The sequence below is a fragment of the Athene noctua genome, chromosome 15 (assembly GCF_965140245.1).
Source record: "Athene noctua chromosome 15, bAthNoc1.hap1.1, whole genome shotgun sequence".
Classification (NCBI taxonomy): Eukaryota; Metazoa; Chordata; class Aves; order Strigiformes; family Strigidae; genus Athene; species Athene noctua.
The window spans coordinates 7,041,739-7,062,437 of NC_134051.1; the positions used below are offsets into that span (position 1 = coordinate 7,041,739).

Below are 20,699 nucleotides of genomic sequence, written 5' to 3' on the forward strand. Positions count from 1 at the left end.
GTATAGGCTGTGTTTTAAAACTGTTGCATCCATTTCAAGTATCAGTAGAAGTGCTGAGGAAGGTGGTAGGCTCACATAAATCACTCCCTTCTACCTTCATTAGGTGCTGAAGCAGTTAACAAGGATGTTTAGAGATTGTGATGCCCATGCTAAAAACAAACTGGTCACCCTTAGCCAGGCTGGCCCTGAGCATAGAAAGCTGCGTATCCGCACTGCTGACCCTGGGAACAAAGGATCCTCCTGAACCCAAACATGTTTGTGCTAATCCCGGCTGCTTCCTGGCAGCCAGCGAGAGGAAACGGAGCCACCACCTCTAACAGATGTACAGTGAGGAGATTACAGTGTGCGATTAAACACCCTCTCCATCACATCCTCCTCTCTGCTGTCCCAGCCCGGCACATTAATGGACTGTCCCAGGCTGCCTGCCAAGCGCGGGCAGATGTAACAGGCAGCAGATACTTAATCTCCTGCATCCATGCCTGGTTTGGAGCCGTTTCCTAATGCCAAGGCTTCTGCAAACACACTGCCCCTCACACCAAAAGCTGAGCTGTGTTAGCTGTACCTGCCTGGAGGAGGAGTGGACTGGGGAAAGGTGGGAGAAACACATGGAACTTCCACCATTCAGAAATGATTAATTTAACTGAAAAACTGTCAAAACTAAAACAAAAAGTGCTTTTCCACATCAGGTACGTGTGTTGGCCATGGTTTGCTAATGGACAAGGTGCTGAAGAAGTTGGGCAGGGTCTTTGTTTTGGTGGACTTACTTTTTCTCTTTGGCTGCCACACTTGGAGTAGAAGATTTCAGGGCTGGGAAGGACTCGTTCCCTCTTTGTGTGAGTTTAGGCGCTGCCTTATATTGCAGTAGGCAGTCCTACTGCCAAGTGCTGCTCTTACAATAGAAATAATCTAGGCTGGTTGCGAAAAATCAGCTATCCTACTGTGTGTTTAGGTTAATTAATATGGTAATGGCAAAGTATGTTTCTTTATCAAACAAAAAGCTGTTTCTAAAATAAAAGAACCCCCTACAGAAATTGTAGAGATCAGAATTGTCATTATGCGAGACGTGCAAAACCCTCATCAGCTGAGTGGGTTGGATTTGACTAAGAGTAAAAATTGTAAAAAGTCACTTTTCTTGGGTGAGAGCTGTGGCCTCATTTATAGCACTGGAGCCATCACCTTTGAACCACGGGCTTTCTCCCCACTTTTGTGTGAAGGGTTCCAACATGGGTTCCTGTGACTGCCAACATTGTGTCATTGTCTCAGGGTAGAACAAGAGGAAAAGTCACATCAGCTTCTGCTAATGGCACATGTATTGTCCATTTTTTCCCCTGCATCTGTTCTGGAGAGGATGTGGCTCGGTCAGAGGCAGCACCAGGTGATGCTTGAAGGGAGGAAGCCACGGAGACATTTCTTTCTGCTCCATGGGTTTGCAGCTCCCTGTGGCCAACACGTCTTGGGAGAGATCCCAGAAATGTGCACAGCTGCAGTGGCACTCGCTGTGCAGCGGTCACAGTAATGTGGAGAACTGGATACCTCCCATTTCATGCCATCCCAGCGTGTTTGGGAACCTACGTTGCCAAGCCTCTTCCCTTTCTTCTCGCCTGCACAGAAATCCCTTTTCCTGAGTGTAGGAGACAACTGTTTGGCAAATAACAGCCTCAGCTCAAGGGAGAGCATTGTTTTCAAATAGTTGCAGCGTGCAAAGCAAGGATGGTGGCAGTAGCAAAAGGCAAAGGGTACTTGGTACAAAAGTATAAGCAGCACCATCTGCTTCAGAAGGGCATCGTTTCTAATTCAGCAGCAAAGGAGGCTCCTGGAGTTAAGTAATTGGGAATAGTAGACTCCTGGCTGGAAAGTGTGCCAACCCTTCTGGCAAAAAGCTGTTAAATCTTTGTTGCTGGCATGTGAAAGTGGTTCTGTGTAGCAGGGCTCCAAAGACTGTTTTTAACCCTTGATATATGTAAAAAACTGAAACCTATGGAACTTTTGATCTCGGAATGGCATGTGTCCAGGTGTCGAGAATGAAAGGGGAAGGTGGGTCCTCATCGAGGTACCTGTATGGCTCCAAGTCTGATCCTCCTGTGCCGATAACAGCCAGATGTGGCCTGCCAACAAATGCACACAAAATGGTGCCTGTTTTAACAGCTTTAGCAGGAAAACATGGTGTATGATGAATGATTCATGAGGATCAATAGAACCAGACATTTACTGCCTCTTTAAAACTAGTGCCTGCCTGCCAAAGGGTGCATTTGCAAGATAAGTGATCACCAAATCCTCTGCTGAGCTTTTGGGACACGGTTGCAGACTTGGCTCTCCTCTTACTACAGCCCTTACCCTGCAGTCTGCAAACATGTCCGGCTTACCAGCCAGGACGAGGAGGCTTTAATTCTCCAGATGAAAGCACAAGCTGTTACGCATCTCCCAGCAAGCACAAATACAAACACATCAACGTTTTGCACCACCACCCCCCTCCTAGGGGTGGCTTCCTTGGAAGCTTTGGTCTTCATCCTGTTTGTCTGATTTACGATCAAAAGAGTGTTGCTGCCTACGTGTGTCTTTAAGCAGTTACTTCTATCATATCTCAGATAAACATCCAACTTCTTCATTAAAATAAAATGAAGGTAATGCAATCAAAGAAGATCTGTCTCTGCAGCCATTGTCTTTCGCTAATAGTGCGACCAGAGCTGGGCAAAACTCTTTTGGGACCTTCTTTGCTGTGGAGGGGAAGAGGATGCTTCACAGCCATGTGCGTTTTCCTGCCAAGGGGAGAAAGTTGGATTTAAAAGCCTGAGCCCCAGCCATCCTGAAGATGAAACAGTTGGATTGTGAAACATGTACTTTTTCCAAGTTTGATCTGGATGTTTTTTAATCTTCCTCAAATTAAAGGAAAATCTCTTGTTTGACCCAAAACAAAATTATGTTTTCTTTGGCCAGCCAACCGAAAAAATCAACCCTGTCCCCGGTGTTAGTCCAAGTTCCCTTGCCAGTAGTGCCTCCCCCCAGCTCCATGCAGCTTTACCAGTCCTGGATTAGAGCCTTTTGCTAAAGAGTTTATAAGAACAGGAGAGTTCAGTCACTTGCTCTAAGTTTAGTTCAGTTCTGGTTAAAGTTATAAATGGTTGTTCATATTCCACCTCTGTTTTATGGATATTTGCCCACATCCTGCCTTTTTAAGCTGTTTACTCACATAAAATGCCTTAACTTTATTTTGTGAGGTTTCACAAAGCATAATGTGGATTTGCTTGTATGCGTGGTGAAGCAGAGTTTTTGATGCAGCTGCAAGGTTTTCATTGCCTGCTGGTCTAGAAGCCCTTTGTATGAAGGTGAAGGATTTTGGTCAGGAAACAGATGAACTTGATATTCTTTAGCACCATGTTTTCATCTCTGCAGTCTTCTCCAGGAAGTAACGGATGAACCTTGTAGCTGTTCGATGGGGTTTAGGTGAACTAGGATTTATGGACTCATTTTGTACCTGGGTTCTTGTGCCTTGGAAGAACCCTTGGCTCTCATTATTTCATGGACATATTCTGGTCTCTGGTTGAGGACAGACCTGCAGACCGCTATACCATACTGCCAGCCCCATCCTCAACGGAGAACTTGCAGCAGGCTGGGGGAAGAGGTGGGAATTTTTCCAGTTCCGGATGGTGTTAGTGGTGTGCTGGGTCTTCTTTTCCCTTAATGCTTGTTATGCTCCTCAGGAAACATGTCGGAAGTGCCAGGGGCTGTGGAAGGAGCACATGAACCTCACCTGCGAGCAGCTGGCTGAGAAGGATGACATCAAATACAGGACATCCATGTAAGTAAACTCCTTAACCAGGCAAAAATAGGGGGGTAGATGAACTCATAATAGCAATACTGTAGGCAGTACACTCTGGTATGGAGGGAGTGAGAAGCCCCTGTGTTCTTGTGACTAGCAGAGGCCCTAAACTTCTCCTGGGCGTCACTGCCTTCCATCAGGGAGGTCTCAGGCATGTCAAAGCTGAGGGGTCAGAAGGCTCCCAGGATGAGATTTCTTTCTGTGAAAGATACTTGGCAGCAGATCCAGCTGGTAATTGAAGAACGTGGGAGAGTTGTCACCAGACCAGCCTGTTCCTCTGGCTAGCCTGGTGTCTCGCAGGCTGGCACCTGGTCCTTCTCAGAGGTGAGAAATCCCCATTAGTGTCGCTTGGGGGGAGAAGGGAGGTGTTGCACAGAGGCAAAGAAGTGTATTGAGTCACAGTAAGTCATTACTACCCTTTGAAAATCTGGAGTGGGATGCGTGGTTTGCTCAGCTACTGCTTTCTGGCTTTGTGAGAGGGAATGTGTTTTCTTACAGAACCTTGTCTCTGTTTCTAACTGGTCTGTAGGAATTGTTACAGAATGGAGTCACAATTTGAAATATGCAGGTGTAAATCCTGAGTGTTTCCCTAAAATCTTTTGAAGTTCGATCTCTCTCATTGCTACAGTAAATGACAAAATCCTTTGCCTTTAGGAAATAAGGGAAGGTTCATCCATGGAGCTGCGTGTCAGCAGTCCAGTGGGACTTGCCCACATTGCCCAATCCTTTCCTCTCTGATTAAGTCTGTCTGGCATGAGTAGAGGTTGGAAAGCTCCACCACTGGGAGGCTGAATGACTGTTGCTTGCTCATCTTGCAGTCCCTGATTCAGAACAAAATCTTCACAGATTTGATGTGACTTTCTTCTCTGCCACTCCTTTCCCTGTAGGAAAGAGGGGTGAGAAGGAGGAGGAATGAGTTGTCATGTCCCTAATAAGGAAGAAAATAGTAGTTTCAAAACCTTTAGCGGAACGTTTCTGTGGATAGATGAGTCTGACTGCCTGATACAATAAAAGCTTCCTTTTGATGCCTTGCATAAGGAAAGGGAAGCACAGCTGGAACTCAGGCCAAGCTTCCTGCCTTGCTCAAAGTTTCCAAAAAAAAAAAAAAAAATCTGCATCGGCAGCATCCTGTTGAGTAGCGGAGGGAAGAGCAGCTGCAGCTCAGAGAAAAGTCAGTCACAAGTTGGTTTTTTTTCATCTCTATTCTTAGCATATCTCCAAATGCCTGGGTGCAGCTCATGCCAGGTATAACTGCGTGGGAGCTTTGGGTAGCTGCAAGACAGCTGAAGTTCCCACCTTGCCATTCCCTGCTCCACTGGTTGTGCTGACAGAGCGGTTTGTGGGGCTGTGCTGTGTGCTGGTTCGCTGCTGGGATCCTCCTCAAAAATACCTCCCTGTCATCTCCCAAACATGTGTTGACTTTTCAGGTCCACTAAAGTAGTTGGGTGGAGATGCCTGGTTAAGGAAGATCATTCCCCACTGTCAGGTCAGCACGGCCAGAGAGCTGTGCTTCCCTCAGTGAAAACACTGTCTCTTTACTTTTCTGTCATCAGATTTCACTTCTAGGTTGTGAATTAAACTGTAATGTGATCTCCAGCGGTCAGAAAATTGGCCCTTAGGATGACAACTTATATTCTTAAGTCTTTTAATTAAATGACTGAGGCTTTCCTCCATTTCTGTGCCAAAATAGCATTGCCGCGAGCTGAGCCTTGCACTGGAGCGCGTGTTGCTGCCAGGGTGTCTCTTGGGGACAGGGACTGTGCTTTGTCCTGGATTCCCATTTGTGCTCCATTAGAGCAAAACGTGTCCCTTGAACCTAACGCAATAACCTCTGGAAAATGTACGTAGGGAATCTTAAGAGGGAAAGCCCAGCCTCTCTGGGGAAAGATGTGATTATTTTTCAGTTACTGATTTAAATTTAACAAAAACCAAATCTGGAGCATATCATCTAGGGTTAAAAAAAAAAATAATGGTCGTGGCAACTTTGTAGCTGAAACAACAGACAAACATAAAACTAGCTAGAGATGACAGCCAAGGGTTTGCTTTTCCTGAACTTTATCTCCCAGGCTGTATTTCTCCAAAGCCAAGTCAAGCATCCACATGCCCTTTGGCCCTTCAACTTACGGTTTAAATTCCTCCCAAGCCAGAGCTTGGTGCTGCGGCGTTTTGGCTCACATGGAAACCAGGATCGGGTCTGTAGCACGCAGCCAGTGATTGACTTTCTTTCACTTAATTTGTTCTTGAGTTGTCATGGGTTGGCTCCAAGTGGAGCTGAGCCCAGACCTCCTTGGAATAGCGGTGGACCGCGGGGATGGTGTAGGAGGACAGAGGATGGGGAGGGGTGCACTGGGGACGGGGGGTTAAAGCCTTGCTGGGATAGCGTAACAGTAACTTTACTGCAGGCTGGTGGCTGCAAACTCCCCTTCTCTAATTCTTCTCCTTCCTCTTGCCTTGCAGAGAAGAGAAAATGACAGCTGCCCGAATTAGAAAATGCCACAAGTGTGGGACTGGCCTAATTAAATCGGAGGGTTGCAACCGCATGTCCTGCCGCTGTGGTGCTCAGATGTGCTACCTCTGCCGGGCTGCCATTAATGGGTACGACCACTTCTGCCAACACCCCCGCTCGCCCGGGGCTCCCTGCCAGGACTGTGCAAAGTGCTCTCTCTGGACAGATCCCACAGTAAGTAACGAAGGACTTTTGTGAATGATTCCACACCCTGATTTCAATTACTGCTTGATGGCAGCGCGTTGAAATACATGCCTTCCACCAGAGGAAAACGGCTGGGTTTAGACAGCACAGCTTTTTTCCTTTCCCAAGGCAGCTAAAAAACACACTGGAAGCCTACATCAGCACAGAGTCACATCTGACCACAACTTGGAAGGAACTGGTGTTGCTTTAGGGAAAAACAGCTCCTGTTAGACGAAGACTTTGGCTGGAAGCGCTCTGAGCATTGTGGGGAGCGGGGTTTGTGGAAGGAGCTGGTGGGGAGCATGTGCTGGCACCAGGCACGGTAGCAGGCACTGGGATTACTGGGACTCGTTCCTAGTTTTGCAGCTGAGATGCTCTTCGGTACAGCTTTGCATCTGGGAGCAAGGGGAGTTGTGTCTTTTTGGTGCCCAGGTCATCCTGCTGCTGGCTCTGCAAGTCCCTTCGCAGAGGTGGATGGACCCACCAAGAAAACTGCCTGCAAGGCCACGGACCCGAGTTGTAGTTGGGTTTGTTCTCACAGCTGTTGTCAACAGCTGCAGAGGGAGAACTGAAGCATGGGCTGAGCTGTAAGGGAAGCTGTAGTAACTTAATACAGCTTGTAGCTGTGACGGGCATGGGAAAACTTAGTGCAGCATCTCTGTAAATAGAGGTCTTCAATACCAGGAATCCGGAAGGAGTGTAGGTAGGAGCAAGAGTTGAATTTCCTGATTTCAGCAAAGCAGTGGAGCAAACATGAACCTGGATCTGCCTTCCCAGGGCTTGTCTGAGCTTCGTTCTTCATTTGTCCCAACACTCCTTTGTCTCAGGCTGCTGCAGCTTGCCAGACGATTACTGGCCTCTCTTTCTGCAGGGGATGTGCACAATCCTGCGCTTGCACAGAGCCAAGGAAAAGCCACTCTAAATCTCCTTTTCCTACCTTCAGGCTCTTGGGGATCTCCCAGCAGTGTCCCAACTAGTGTAAACTTCCTTAGTCCTCTGCTCACCTGCCTTTATTCCCTGCCTTATCCTATCACTGCGGGGTGTTAAATTAAACACAGACACCTCCTAGGCACCCCTGTAGCATTTCCAACACCTGGTTATTCGCTGTCTGGATTCCTGTCCCACTCCTCCCTGTTTTGCACCATGATGTGATTCAGGGTTCGTCACGCTGCTGTCCTTTGTTCCCGTAAGGCTGCTAATTGTGCTGGGTGATGGCGTTTATTCAGAGCCAGAGAAAACATGAGGCCTCTCAAAAAGCTCATACTGTACTTAAAAATAAATAAATAAATAAACAGCACAAAGAAGGCACTGTCACCAGGCCCTTTCCAGCTCTCTAATTAACCAATGTTGTGGCAAAGAAAAATTTCCCACCGTCAGCAAAGGGCTGGCGCTGCCTGCTCTTTTGTTTTGTGTTATGGGGTTTTTTTTTCCTTTGGATGACAGAGCACTGGTGGGCTGAGGAGGTGAAGTTGGGTAACTGTCCTCGCTGCGGTGCAAAGAATAATGTGAAACTCAACTGTTGGCTTCTAAGGCTGGAATGACAGATACCTGTGTGCATTGTCCCCCTTCGTAAGGGGCTTAGTGACACTAACCCAGTCCCAGCTGGGTGATCTGTGCTCTCATATGGGCCATGTAAACAGGAGTTAATGTGGTAGGCGTGAAGAGGGGGAACGAATTTGAACCTTGATGTGGAGTTACGAAACAGCAAAAGGCCATTGTTTCAGTAGTGTCTTGTCCTTTGTGAGGGACAATGGCTGTCCAAGGGATTACCCCATCCCGGCTCTGCTGGCTGCTGCACTGGCATCTTCTTGTGCCTTTCTCAACTCTGCTGTTTTCTCTTTTGGTTCAATGTCTTCTGTTGAAGTCAGTAGACAGCTGATGCTGTACATATAGGAGGAGAGTATCTGTTGTGGGCTTGCACATGTTTGCAACCATACTCTGCCTGTGTGCAAGTACAGAGAAGACAAGACTGGGTCATCTCATCACCTGTGAAATTTGTAGCCCATTGCTTAGGAGCTGCCACTCCTTTTCCTGAATTAGGCCCTGTTGCAAAATGGGGAGGGCACACACATGGCACCAAAGCCTGGCTTCTAGAGGGTGACAGGATGCTTTTGTTCTGATTTCTGATATACTTATGTACAGCCTTAACCTAGAACTGGCTTCAGCAGACCAGTGGCGTGATCACAGTACCATGATCTTGTCCATTTGCGTTTCACAGATGTAGACTTCAGCTTTGCCATTCCTGGATTTCATACCTCTGTGAAGGATCTGTGCTGGGTCTAACTCCCTATTATTTACAGCAAAATTCAGGTTTCTTTAAAATAGGGATCCTTGGTTCTTTTCCAGATGTTTAACGTTTTCTGAGTCTGAAATGATTCTTGCAAAAGTATAAGTAAACCTATTCATTAGCTTGGGTTAAAAACAAATTAAAGACAGTCCTCTAGGAACTGCAGCATCTGTTAGTCTTTGTCTCAAATGATCTTGAGAGAGTAAAGCAGACGTTTCAAAATTTCCCATAATAAAAGGTTAGTTAATCTTCCCTATACTGTAATCAGACTGGAGTCTAATTTTAAAATATTGGTGCAACATTTGCTGGCTCAGAGACAAGCTGCAATCGGGCTGTGGTCAGCAGCTTCCAGGGTAGCAGGCGGTAATCGCTTAATCGCTGCATTTCCTCCAGAGCTAATCGGTGCCCTGGGCCCCTGTAGGATACAGACATGTGCCAGGAGCTCTTCTCAGTAAGCTGCTTGGCCAGAAGTCCTCGTGTGCCTGTTCTGCAGCCGGCGCTGGCTTTGGCTCCGCTCGCTGAGACGTTGCTGGCTGCAGGAGGAGCTGATGCAATATTGCCAGAGACAAAGCTGGGGATGGAGCAGTGAGAATTGGCTCTGCAACCAGCAGGCTCTGGGACTTGGGGGCTGTGTTTTCCCTGATTTCTGAATATCTGTAGCAAACTTAAGGCTGATGTATGCGTTTTAGCCGGTTTGTACAAATCCTGTGGTGCGATTTGACTAATGCAGTCTGACTGTTTTGGTAAACCAGGTTCTGCTCTCATATATATTATTTTTAATTTAATACTCATCTCTGGACTATCAATTATATTGCATAGCAGTTTTTTTGACTTTAAAGTTTAAGATGTTTTCAGTAAACTCTTAAAACACTCCCAAAGGCCCATCATTAAAGTTCAAAGCAGAACTCTAATCATGATAAGGTGTTTGCAATTATCCTTCTTTCTAGCATTATAAAAAGAAGATGTTGAGCAAAAACTGTGTAAAACTTCAAATGCATGAAGGAAATGCGTGAAGTACACAGCACTGCCTTTAGGATTTGGAGGGAGGGGAAGCACCCCGAAATTTAGGGTGTGTTTGTTGGTTGGGGGTTTTTTTAACATGCTATAAAATGCCTTAATCATAAGCATACGGTTAATCCGCAGTATTCACAGAAAGCCATCAATATGGAATGCCTGTTGCTAAAATAACTCTGCATTTCTTAAAACGCCAGCGTGTGCTTCATCCCCGTCCTGGCCCCCCTTTTCCTGCAGCACTGCGGATGCCCTGTTCCAGTTACAACACCGCTTTTATCCCCTGCTTCCTGCTGCATGGAGGAACACGCCGGAGACAGCCGATGCCTGTTCTTGCTCAGGCTCTCCGCAGCTGATCTGGGAATGATTTGAAACAAAACCCCTTAGTCCTTTGGAAGCCTCCGTCGTGAAAAATCATTTCAAGTTTATTAGTAACGGCTGCGGCCACACATACGTGGAAAAAGAAAGCAGTAAAAAGCCAGAAAGGGGGAGGCAGTGGTGGTGAAGGCACTTTCTAAAGACAGGGGAGGGGTTGCACAGCCCAGAAATAGTTACCAGGTCTCTTGTTTTCCCTCTTTCAGGAGGCGGGCAGCCACTTTCCCATGACACTTAATAATTAAAGATAACGAGAGGCGCAGTAGATAAAAACGGAGCTTTCAAAAGCTCCAGGGATGGCACTTTTGTTCTGGGCAGAGGAGGTGTGACTTGCGGAGCTTTTATCTCCTTTGCTGCTGTATTTTCTTGTTCCCGATGGGCTGTTTGTTTCTCCATCAGCAATTTCTGCGTGTGTGCAGGGCCCTGCGTGGATGCTGGACGTGGTTTCTCTATACCAGCCTTGCTGAAACGGGCCTCCCTGCCATGAAAAGGTGCCTCGCTTAGCAACCCAGCCCAGCTCTTTAGTTAATCCATCCACAGACCCGAGCCATCCTTTCTGCTGTGATTGGCTCCATGCTCGCTGCATTCCCTGGATTCAATGGCAGGGGGCTGAAAGGAAAAGCCTCCTCCATGCCGAGATCCTTTCACAGGTGGGGGATCACAAGGGCAGGCGCTGTCTGTCCATGGACAAACATATTTTCTTTTTTTTTTGGCTACAGGATTGATGATGGTTCCTACAAAGAGCATCCTGCTCTGAGGTTTGGGGCAGAGCTCAGTCCTGGTTTGCCACTTAAAAATGCAGCTGCTATTAATAACGGTTGCTTTCTGCAGTGTTTGCAGATAAGAGGAGTGAATACATCTCATAGATCCTTTGCATTTTTCCCTTGGCCACCTCCCTTCTCCCGTGATGCAATGGAGCATGGGGAAGGGCCGTGCTGTAGCATTGCCCTGCATTTTTCTTTCTCAGGAGGAGAGCCAAGTTACATCCCTGCTCAAAAAACATGTGGGCTGGACAGTAGTGAACCCCCCCCCAGGGGGTTTGATTTTGCTTGATTTTTACTTTTTTTTTTTTTTTTTTTTTCCTGTAGGCAAGGCAGCTGACAGGAAGATGACTGTTAACTTGACAAGATAAAGCCCTTCAATCCATACGGCCTGTGAACAGGCTATTAAAATTATAATCTAATCCTTTATTAAGGGACTTGAACCCGCTCAAGAAAATGGACACAAGAGGCTTTTGAAATTGTACTGCAGCCTCCACCCCATGTGACATTAAATGGTTTCTTACCACAACAGCCAGCCATAAGTGTGCTAATGAAAACTTCATTTTTTGTGGGGATGCTTTACCCCTAGATGAATCTGTCATCTCCCTCCAATTAACTGTGGAATCAAAAAAACAGCTTCTGCTTCTCAAAGAATTAGCAGAGTTTTGCAAAAATCACATTGCACATGGTGAATATTTGCAGGACTGAGACTTGGTTTTTAATTCTGACCTGTGCCAGTGCAGTATATAGCAGCCGTAACTTGTGGCATCAGCTTTTCTTTACAAATATCCTAAAATTATATTGCTGTACACAGATCATCAATTTTTTTGTTCCATCTGGGACATGGATCATGCCTAAATACTGCAGGTATTGAACTGTGCTGTGTATTCATCACTTGCCAGGTTAATGTCTGCTTCTTAAGTAGGAAGGTGCCTATTGTGCGGTGTGTTTTTTTTCTTTCTGTATTAATAGATACCAGTTTTTCAGAAACACTGCAAAAAAAATTCTAAACTAAGGCTTGGTATGTAGGATTAAGTGCAAATACTTCTCAACCTTCCAGTGTGAGAATACACTTTTATCAACAGAGAAACAACAAAGCTGATAAATTCAGTTCTTGGAGATGTGGTTTGATATGCCTCTGCTGTGATTTGCAGTTGCAGAACTAGTCAGGAACGCGTCGTCCCAATCCAGGTCTGTTCTTGGCGGTTTTTTTGTATCCAGGGTGTGCTGTGATGTTTGCCTCCCTCCTGAAGACCAAGAGGGGATGGGCTTGAGTAAGGATCTCTGGCTGCTTCATCTGAGGTGATGTGGTTTATGTTGTCCTTGAGAGACAGACGTCATTTTGGAGATCTGGCAGATGGGGTTTGCTGTTACGCTTTTCCCCAGCCCTCTGGGAGCTGCAGTAATTGAAGCCAGCATCACCTTGCACGCTTGCAGCTGGCCCGCCAGCCCCAGGGGCAGATGGCTTTGTCCATCCCTCATTAGTGTGGATGGAGGTCAGCTGCAGTTTAAACTAGGAGGGTCGAGTAGCGCTCACTGCAGGAGGATCTTGGAAAATTGCTTTGTTGATGTGTCCCGTTCACCAGACTTCTGCGGGACTGACTGGTATCAACAGTGGGGTTTGCAGGAGCTGCAGCACCACGCCAGGGGGGTGGCAGGACAATAGTATCCCTGGAGAGCACTGTTTCAGAGGATTAATCCCAGACTTTAAGTAAGTAAAGTAAGTAAAAAGTAAGTAAAACTTTACTTACTTTAAGTATTATAAAACCTTTTTTTACGTTAGAAGGGACTTTGCGTGTTTCTAGGCTTTAAGGTGAGGTTTATGCCTTTGTGTGAGGGAAGGAGATAGGGTGATCTTGTTCAGTTACTTGTCAGATAACTAAAAAAACCCCTTTGGGTGCGTCTCTTCCAGTAAGTGGCAATAAGATGGGAGAGGTGGCTATCTCCATTTTCAACAGCTTTGCAAAAATTATTCTGAAAAGTATTGAAATCTTGAAGCTTTGAGGCCACCCTTTGAGAGTGCTGCTTGGGCAGTGAAGGAGGTTTGGTGGCCTGTTGTGGATCATGCCCAGGTGATTTTCCAGCCAGGGAATGCTGCAATCTGATACTTGGGGGGTAATTAGAAGTCCTGTATATGCTCAGGAGAGCCATTCTTGGGCAGTTTTTATGGAGATAGATAGGCTGTAATTAACAGTCCATGGAAGCAGCCTGCTCGGGGAAAAAAAAAAAGTGTGCCCTGGAAAGTCTTAATTTTAACCATTGACTCACAGAATAATAAAAGGGAGAGAAGTATTGAATTTGATGGCTTTCTGCAGATTAAGATAACTTCAGTCTCCCAGGGAAACTTTATCTGGTGGTGAGAGGAAGGGGACATTTTAGCAAGGCTCCCAGGCGTTGCTGCTTGACATGTGCAGGACCATGAGATTGGAACAGAGAAGCGTAATTTCAACGTAGCTGCACACATGGAGTGTATTTCAAATTTGGTCCCAGAGCACTCTTCAAAATAGAGGATATTTTCCACATTAAGAGTGTTCAGGAAGAAATTTATGGGGTTTGGCAGTACTGAAATTAGGATGAATAAAATGAAGCAGAGTCTTGCATATTGTGGGGTATATGGGGCTTGGGGCTTCCCTCTGGCTCCACCACTAGTGCTTGCTGAAGGAAACCAAATCCTCCTTCCTACACAGGTAGACCCAGAGTGCCCGATGCAGGTGTCGTGTGTCATCCAGCAGCTCCTGTTCTTGGCCTTCTTCCCTAATAACCAACATCAAGAGTACAAACGCTGTCCGGGAGGTTTAGCTATGCTCATTTGTTTTCTGAAAGTGCCAGGTAGTGTTTCATCCCAACAGACATGAAGCAGCAGCAGATGCAACCCTGCAGAGACCAGGAGGACCTCTGTGGCCATTGCTGCACATATGGCCAGCAGAAGCATCTGCTGCCTTGCACTAAAAGGGAGTTGTCTCTTTAGTTGTTTGGTGTAATCTTTATTACCCTGATAGCTGTTTCATGCTGTGGTGTGGTGAAGAAACTAATTTTTCACAGCCATTCTTGGAAGTGGACAACTGATGCTAGAGCATGATTTGGGGTGATTCTCTGGTTTCATGCCAACACGAGCACGGCTGGCGTAGAGCCTGAGAGCTGCCTGGACCCTATGGGCTGTCAATGCCTCTGGCCATCCCTCCAGACAAGCCTCTCCTAGCTTGCATGGTCTTCTTCCAGGACTTTGTCCACCGTGCTCCCTTGATCTAATAAACGTTGGTGTAAATGCCATCTCTCTAGCTACCTGCAGCCACCTGAGGCTTCACAGCATCGTTTGGTCTCACTGCAGCTCCTCTGAGTTGAGAAAACTGAAGATGATGAGAGGCAGAAGGACACTTTAAATTTCTGGCTTGTCCGTGCATTCTTATTGAGCAGCGGGTCTGAATATTCTTGCTGTAACCTCTAGATAGACATTAAAGAAACGTATTGTGAATTATGCCCTCCTCAGAGTTACAGATAAGATCTAAATGGCCTTGTCACAGCACCGTTTAGCTACTAGAGCCAGGATTTAAGTTGTGTTAATTCCGGCTGTTGCGCCAAAAACTCTAGAAGTGCTAGCATAATGTAAATATTTAATAGACTATTGCCATTTCAAAGATTAACAGCTCTCCAACAACTCTTCAGATGGGCGGAGCTGCATTGCAGTTCTCTGGTTTCCATCAAGGCAGTGAATTTTAGCACTGATCTCCCTGGAAAGCTGATCTGAACTTCTTAGTCATACTCTATGGAGTAAGCTTGGCTCTGTGCAAGTTGCTCATCCCGCAGTCCACCACTGCAGCCTTGCCTCTGAGTAAACCTAGGTCAGCCCCAAATGAGGTCAATTCAGCCAAATTTACCTTTTTAATCCCATGCAAACATGCTGAAAAGAAAAGCAGCATTGAGAGAATAGAAGGTTGCTGCAGCAGGGCTTAACCCTCTGATTCTTGGTACTCCTGTGATTTCTAGGAAGATGACGAGAAGATAATCCAGGAGATTCAGAAAGAGGCTGAAGAGGAGCAAAGGAAGAAAAATGGAGGTAAGTCATAGTCTGTACCTGCGCTTTGAGATCGGACTGAGGACGACAGGAGAGCATAGGGTTCCCAGCTGCTGACAAGTCTCTGGATCTTCCTTGGACTCTTCCCACCCCCTGGCTACTCCATGCATTGCTGTGCTGCACCAGGCATCGCCCAAATCTTGCTGTGGAGTGCAAGCCATCACCCTGTTCCTCCTGTGAACAGCTCTAGGTTTAAAGTGTTGTTGCCTGCAGGCCTTTGCTGGGACTGTGAGGTTGGTAAAGTAGCTGAAGGGCAGAATAACCTCTGTGCTCTGTGGTGGGTGGCACAAGGACATGCAAGGGGCTGCCCCACATCCCTGCAAAAGGAGATCTTCTCCCCCCTTTGTGGTGTTGTGTTGATGAAAAGAACCAACCTGGAAAGCTCGTGCTGCGCTCTGCAGTGCCTGGAGCGTGGAAGGGACGAGCAGTGGTGCTGCAGAGAGCGTGCCTGAGGAATGTGCTGGGGACAGAGGACACTGACTGCAAATGTAAGACTGGACCAAGCTTGGTGAGTCTTTGTTTGTGGAACGACTGGTTTTTTTCTCTCCTCCCTCTGCAGAGAACAGCTTCAAGCGGATTGGCCCTCCTGCAGAAAAGCCCATGGAGAAAATCCAGAGAATTGAAGTCATCCCCAGACCCGTTCCTCAGAACCTCCATCAACCCCGGATGCCCCCTTACCCCTTCGTTCACCCTCCCTTCCCGCTCCCTCCTGTCCGTCCCATGTACAATAACATCCCCCTCAACATCGGCCCTATCCCTGCGCCCTACGTCCCCCCGTTACCTAACATGAGGGTGAACTATGACTTTCCCCAGATCAACGTCCAGCTGGAGCACAACTTGCCTATGCACTTTGGCCCTCAGCCTCGACACCGGTTCTGACCTGGTTCAAACGGCACTTGGTGTAGAGTCACTGCAGGGCAAAGCCACCCCAGTAACATCGCCCCCCTTCCTCCTCCAGCCCCTCTCAGTGTAACCAGCTGGAAGGGGACCTGCTCTGATTCACGTGTACCTGCACCACAGCCCTCTCTAGAATTTCTCTGAAACTTTGCGATCAAACATTTCAGTCTGTGTGGCAACAGGGCTTGGTGCTGCATTTTCAAGGGGTTTCTCCCTGTGTTGGGCATCCAGATATTTTGATTTGACAAAGCCTACTCAGGCAGCTGTTGAGAGGGAAAGTGAGACTTGACAGCAGAGATACAGCCGTTCCTCGGGGACTTTCCAAAAATCCAACTTTTCTGCTGTCCAGAGCAGCTGCTGCACAGTCAAGTGAATCTTGGGGGAAGGGGGGAGAGATCTGGCATCTGAATTAAGACCTTCAGGAACAGGATAACGGGAGTTGGCTGCCCTGGCCTTCTGCCTGCAGAGAGGCACAAGGCTGGTCTTCCCATGTTCTCCAGCATGCCTGTAGCCTGCTAGCACCTCCCAGCAGAAATAAATTGTTCAAAACCAAGTCAATCTACTGTTCATAGCATTTCTCGCTCTGCGAGTGAGGGGATACAGCAGCTGTCTTGTTGCTGAGGTCTCGGTGGGAAGCTCAGAGCCATGTTGTGTCTCAGGGCTTTAGCAAGTAGCAAAAGACTCAGGCACCCTAATCTTTGGCTGAACTGAACTTGCCCCCTTTGAAGGGCTCAAGTTGGGGGGTTTTTCCCCCAGAGTTGGGTGCCTTTTGGCTTCCAAAACGTGGCCTTTGCTTTGCTGTTCCCATCTGGCATCCCAAATCTCCCCCTGGTTCTGGCAGCAGTCTTCAAACAGCTGGTAGAAGCACCCGGTGCCTAAGCTGTGCCCCTCATTGCAAAAATGGCTTGGGCGAATACCCAGTTAGATGCATAGACAGTGTGTGATGTGTGCTGTGGCAGAAAAATTAGGAACTACCCCTGTGGTCGTGCATGCAGGTGATGGTGACGGGGGAGCCCCCTTAGCCAAACCCCCTGCAACCCAGCGGGCTGCTGAAGCTGCCTGCTGCAGGAAGCTGGCTGCTTCCACGGTGCTTCATAACTTCTGAAAATGTCTGTTTCAGCTTAATTGGCTTCGGAAAAGCATGTTAAAAGGCAAACGTGAGTATTGCTGGGCCGAGGAAGTGAGGGTTTAGGAAAAGCAAAACTTCCTTGTAAGAAGCAGAGGGTGTAGTTGCTGGGCTGCTGGAGGAGTGCTGGCACAAAGCCCTTTCCCCACAGCCCTTGGCTGTACTGTCTGTATACAGGCCCCCTTTAGAAAAGAAAATGGAGTGGGGAAAAAAAAACCTTCCAGAAATGTTGGGCTAGCTTTTAGGAGCCCAGTTGTGCTGTTGTTCCCTGAGTGGTTTGGTCTGGGCCGCATCCTGCTCCTTCCTGCTGGGAACCCGCTGGGTGCATTTCCCCTCCTGTTATTCCCCCTGGAATTTGAGTGTCTATGTGTCTTTTGGTTTTATTTGTTTTTCAGGTAAAATTCCCTGCCTCCACCTCAAAGCTTCTGCCAAGCCCTTGCTTGCAGCTCCCTGTAACTGCCCCCAGCACAGCATCTCCACGGGCCTGCAGCGTGCGATGGGCTCTTGGCGGGGTGCTGCTGGAGAGAGGCAGCCTCCACCACGGCCCAGGACAGCGTCTGGAGACTGGGGTCCCCAGGAGGGTCTCCCAGAGGGGACATCCATGCTTTTTGGAGCTGAGTCAGCAATTTCTCCCCTCCTGGGCGTTGCCTGTGGGTTGACCGTATCCAGCTCCTCAGTGCTGTGGTCTCTAGCATTAATAACCAAGTGGTATTCCCTTGCTGCTACCATTTGCTTTTTTTATTTTCGTTTATTTCTGGAAGTAGTCTGGGGGCTGCAGGAGCTTATCGCTTGCTACCTGGCTGGGTTTTAGCCGGGTTTAAATCCTGCCTTGCTCCAGGTGATTCCTGCAGTAGCCAGGAGCAGGGTGTCCCAGTGAGTCTGGGAAGGGCTGTGTTCACAGCGTCGGCGGGGGGCAAGGAAATGGGCCCAGGTCGGCAGAAGCACGTGTGGCTGCTGCTTACAGAAAGAGAATCCTGGGGTTTTCATAGCCAAGATCTTGAGGGCTCAAGGGCCGCCTTGGATGATCCCTCCAGGCTCTCTAAAGCACGTGCCTTTCTCCATCAGGGTGGTCGTGGTTGTCCCCCAGCACCTGCCTGTGTGAAGTGGGGGTCGGGCAGCCGGGGCACAGCTCAGCTGCTGAGCTGGTGCCTCAAACTACGAAGGAGACACGGTGTGTCGCACAGCGCTACGTGCCTGGGAGCTCTAATCCCAGCTTTTGGTGCGTGTCTGGAGACGTGCAGGTGCTGAGAACTGAGCTGTGGCAGAGGGAAGTGAGGAGGGGGATGGAGAAGCGTCGGGCAGAGCTGGCGAGGGGAGGTTGGTGTCTGTGGTCCGTCCTGTTCGGGGTGCGAGTGTCTTCTGCTGCCGTGGTGCAGCGGTCACGGTCCGGGAGGAGCCCAGTAGAGGCAGGGGGAGAGGGGACCGCTGTCTGCATGTCCTCTGTGAAACCATGAGCTTATTTGTGTCTGAGAGAAATCGGTGCTTGGTCTGTGGTGGGGAGGTCTGTGATGGGCTGAGCTCCTTCCTCCACTGAGCCCTGGGGCGATGCTGGGCTCCCAGCGCTGCTTCTCCCCCTGAAGAAACACCCATTTCACCAAAAATTCCTCCACAGCCAAGCCTGTGGCTGCTCCTCCCCTCTAACCCAAGAGACCTCGAGTTGTGGTTGCTGATAGCGTTTGCATCTGCATACATATATATTTTAACTGTGTTGATTTATTTTTTAAAAAAAAAAAAAGAACCCAAACCGTAGTGCACAGCCATCAGAGCCATCCGTGATCTGGTCTTTAACCCATTTTCCCATTTTTCCTCCTGCTCTGCCGTCCTTGAAACCATTCGTCCTTTAAAAGGCAACAAGGAGGTTGCTGTGCCCAGGCTGATCCCAGAACAGGTACTTCTTAAGGTTAATTGCAGTGTTCCATTTTACTTGCCTTAAAGGTGGAGAGAGAAACTTAGTATTTGCACTTAGCAAAACATTATATTAAAAGAAAGAAACCCTGTAAAGATGTGCATGTTCTGCAACTTTGTATAACAATAGCTGAAAATAAATAGGTGGTTTATTAAAAAACAAACAAACAAAAACCCCAAAAATATTTTTCTTTACCTTCTGGTAGTAAACTGTTCTAATATTCTGTGTGTAAAAAGTTCCTGTATTATATTGTAATTTGAATTTTTGTAAATAAATTTTGTTCACTCTGGCTTTTACCTCTGTGCTTTAGTTACAGCCAAAACATCATCCTTCCCTCCCCACGGGCTTGGGGCCGGGGTTCAGTACAGGCAGCAGCAGGCAGTGGGGGTGAGTGGGCAGGGCTGTTTCGCCAGATCTCAGCCTGTGCAGTTGAAAACTCTGCAAGTTGCAAGGCAAAGCCCATTTGACCCTCCTGGAAAAGCTTAATGTGTTCCACATGCTGCCAAGGAAAAACTGGATGGGATAGAAAATGGTTTCCAGTCGTTCCTTTAAATGGAAACCAGGATGTGTGCATCGTGGGGGGAAAGGCTGGAGGGGGGCGGGAGTGATGGTAAATGCAGAATCCAGTCTTAAAAGCGAAAGGAAACGTGTATTGGCAACGGGGGGAGAGGGGAAGGACGAGGGTCCTCCCTGCCATGGTGCAGCGGCTCCCGAGCCGCTGCCCTGCAAACCCCCACCCTGCCTCCTCCCCAGGCTGGGTGTTGTGGACGGGTGTCAAAGCTGGCTGTCATAGCTCGGTGTCACAGCCGGTTGTCAGGGCTGGGTGTCACAGCCGGGTGTCACAGCCGCTTGTAAGGGCTGGGTGTCACAGCTGGGTGTCACGGCTGGGTGTCACAGCCGGGTTTGCTCGTGTCCAGGCAGATGTGACTGTGGGAGTGAGTGCAAGCGCGTGGCCATCGGAGCTGCTCAGCATTTCCTGCGCAGCCTACATTTCGCCCTGTCTATGGTCAGAATGGACATCCTGCCTTCCTTCGTCCGGCCCTTGCTGTGGTGCTTCAGCCCCTGTCGGAAGTTGAAGGTTCCCCCGGGGATGAACATTTGGGGGGGGAGTCAGGCAGCCCCCCTTTCCCAAACCTTACTTCTACCTAACAAGCTTTAGCTTTTAAAAGCCTGCTGGTGACATGCAGGTGCCGAGACGGGCCCCCAACCCCTCCATAAAGCATGTGCTGCACCCCGTCTTCATCCCTGAAACTGAGGTTGGCCCCAGCATCAAACTGGGTTGAGTTTTGCCTAGTTTTGGCTGTCTTGGGAGATGTGGGGGCCCATCCTGGACATCCCAGCTCCTTTAGCCGTACGCATTGTTTTGGCCTGGGCTGGGCTGCAGCCGTTGGGCTTCCCACCTCCTTCCCATCTTTAGGGATTTTGTTTTATCTCCACTTCTCCATATCACTGAGCAGAGGAGGCGGGGACTTGGTGCTGACCCCACCATGCCACGCACCCGAAAGCAGCATCCTATTGCTTGTCCCTCGCAGCAGGTACCTCCCCCGCAGGGCCATTGTGTGGGGGAGAAAAAGCAACTCCTCCGCTGGCAGCCAGCGCTTCCAGACTGAATAGGGGCATGACTTTGCTCCCGGCTGCGAGAGCAGGAGGAGCTGGTTTGCAGGAGAGGTGTTTTGCTGGTGCAGCTCCCTGACCCATGCACATCCTCAATGATTCCCATGGGCTCGGTGGCTTAGGGCCACTCCGAGCATCTCGAGA

At 48.4% G+C, this 20,699-nt stretch overlaps 1 protein-coding gene across 3 annotated transcripts in view; it reads left to right on the top strand.

Annotated features, from left to right (window-relative positions):
• Positions 1 to 19,224, top strand: part of RNF216 (ring finger protein 216) — an 80,854-nt gene extending 61,630 nt beyond the window's left edge. For all 3 annotated transcript variants that reach the window (XM_074919304.1, XM_074919306.1, XM_074919305.1), the window contains exons 14-17: positions 3,699 to 3,796; positions 6,275 to 6,497; positions 14,925 to 14,994; positions 15,572 to 19,224. In XM_074919304.1, coding sequence (XP_074775405.1) covers positions 3,699 to 3,796; positions 6,275 to 6,497; positions 14,925 to 14,994; positions 15,572 to 15,891 — 711 coding nt within the window. In that variant the 3' untranslated portion in view covers positions 15,892 to 19,224. The remainder of the gene's footprint in view (positions 1 to 3,698; positions 3,797 to 6,274; positions 6,498 to 14,924; positions 14,995 to 15,571) is intronic.
• Positions 19,225 to 20,699: the final 1,475 nt, after the last annotated feature.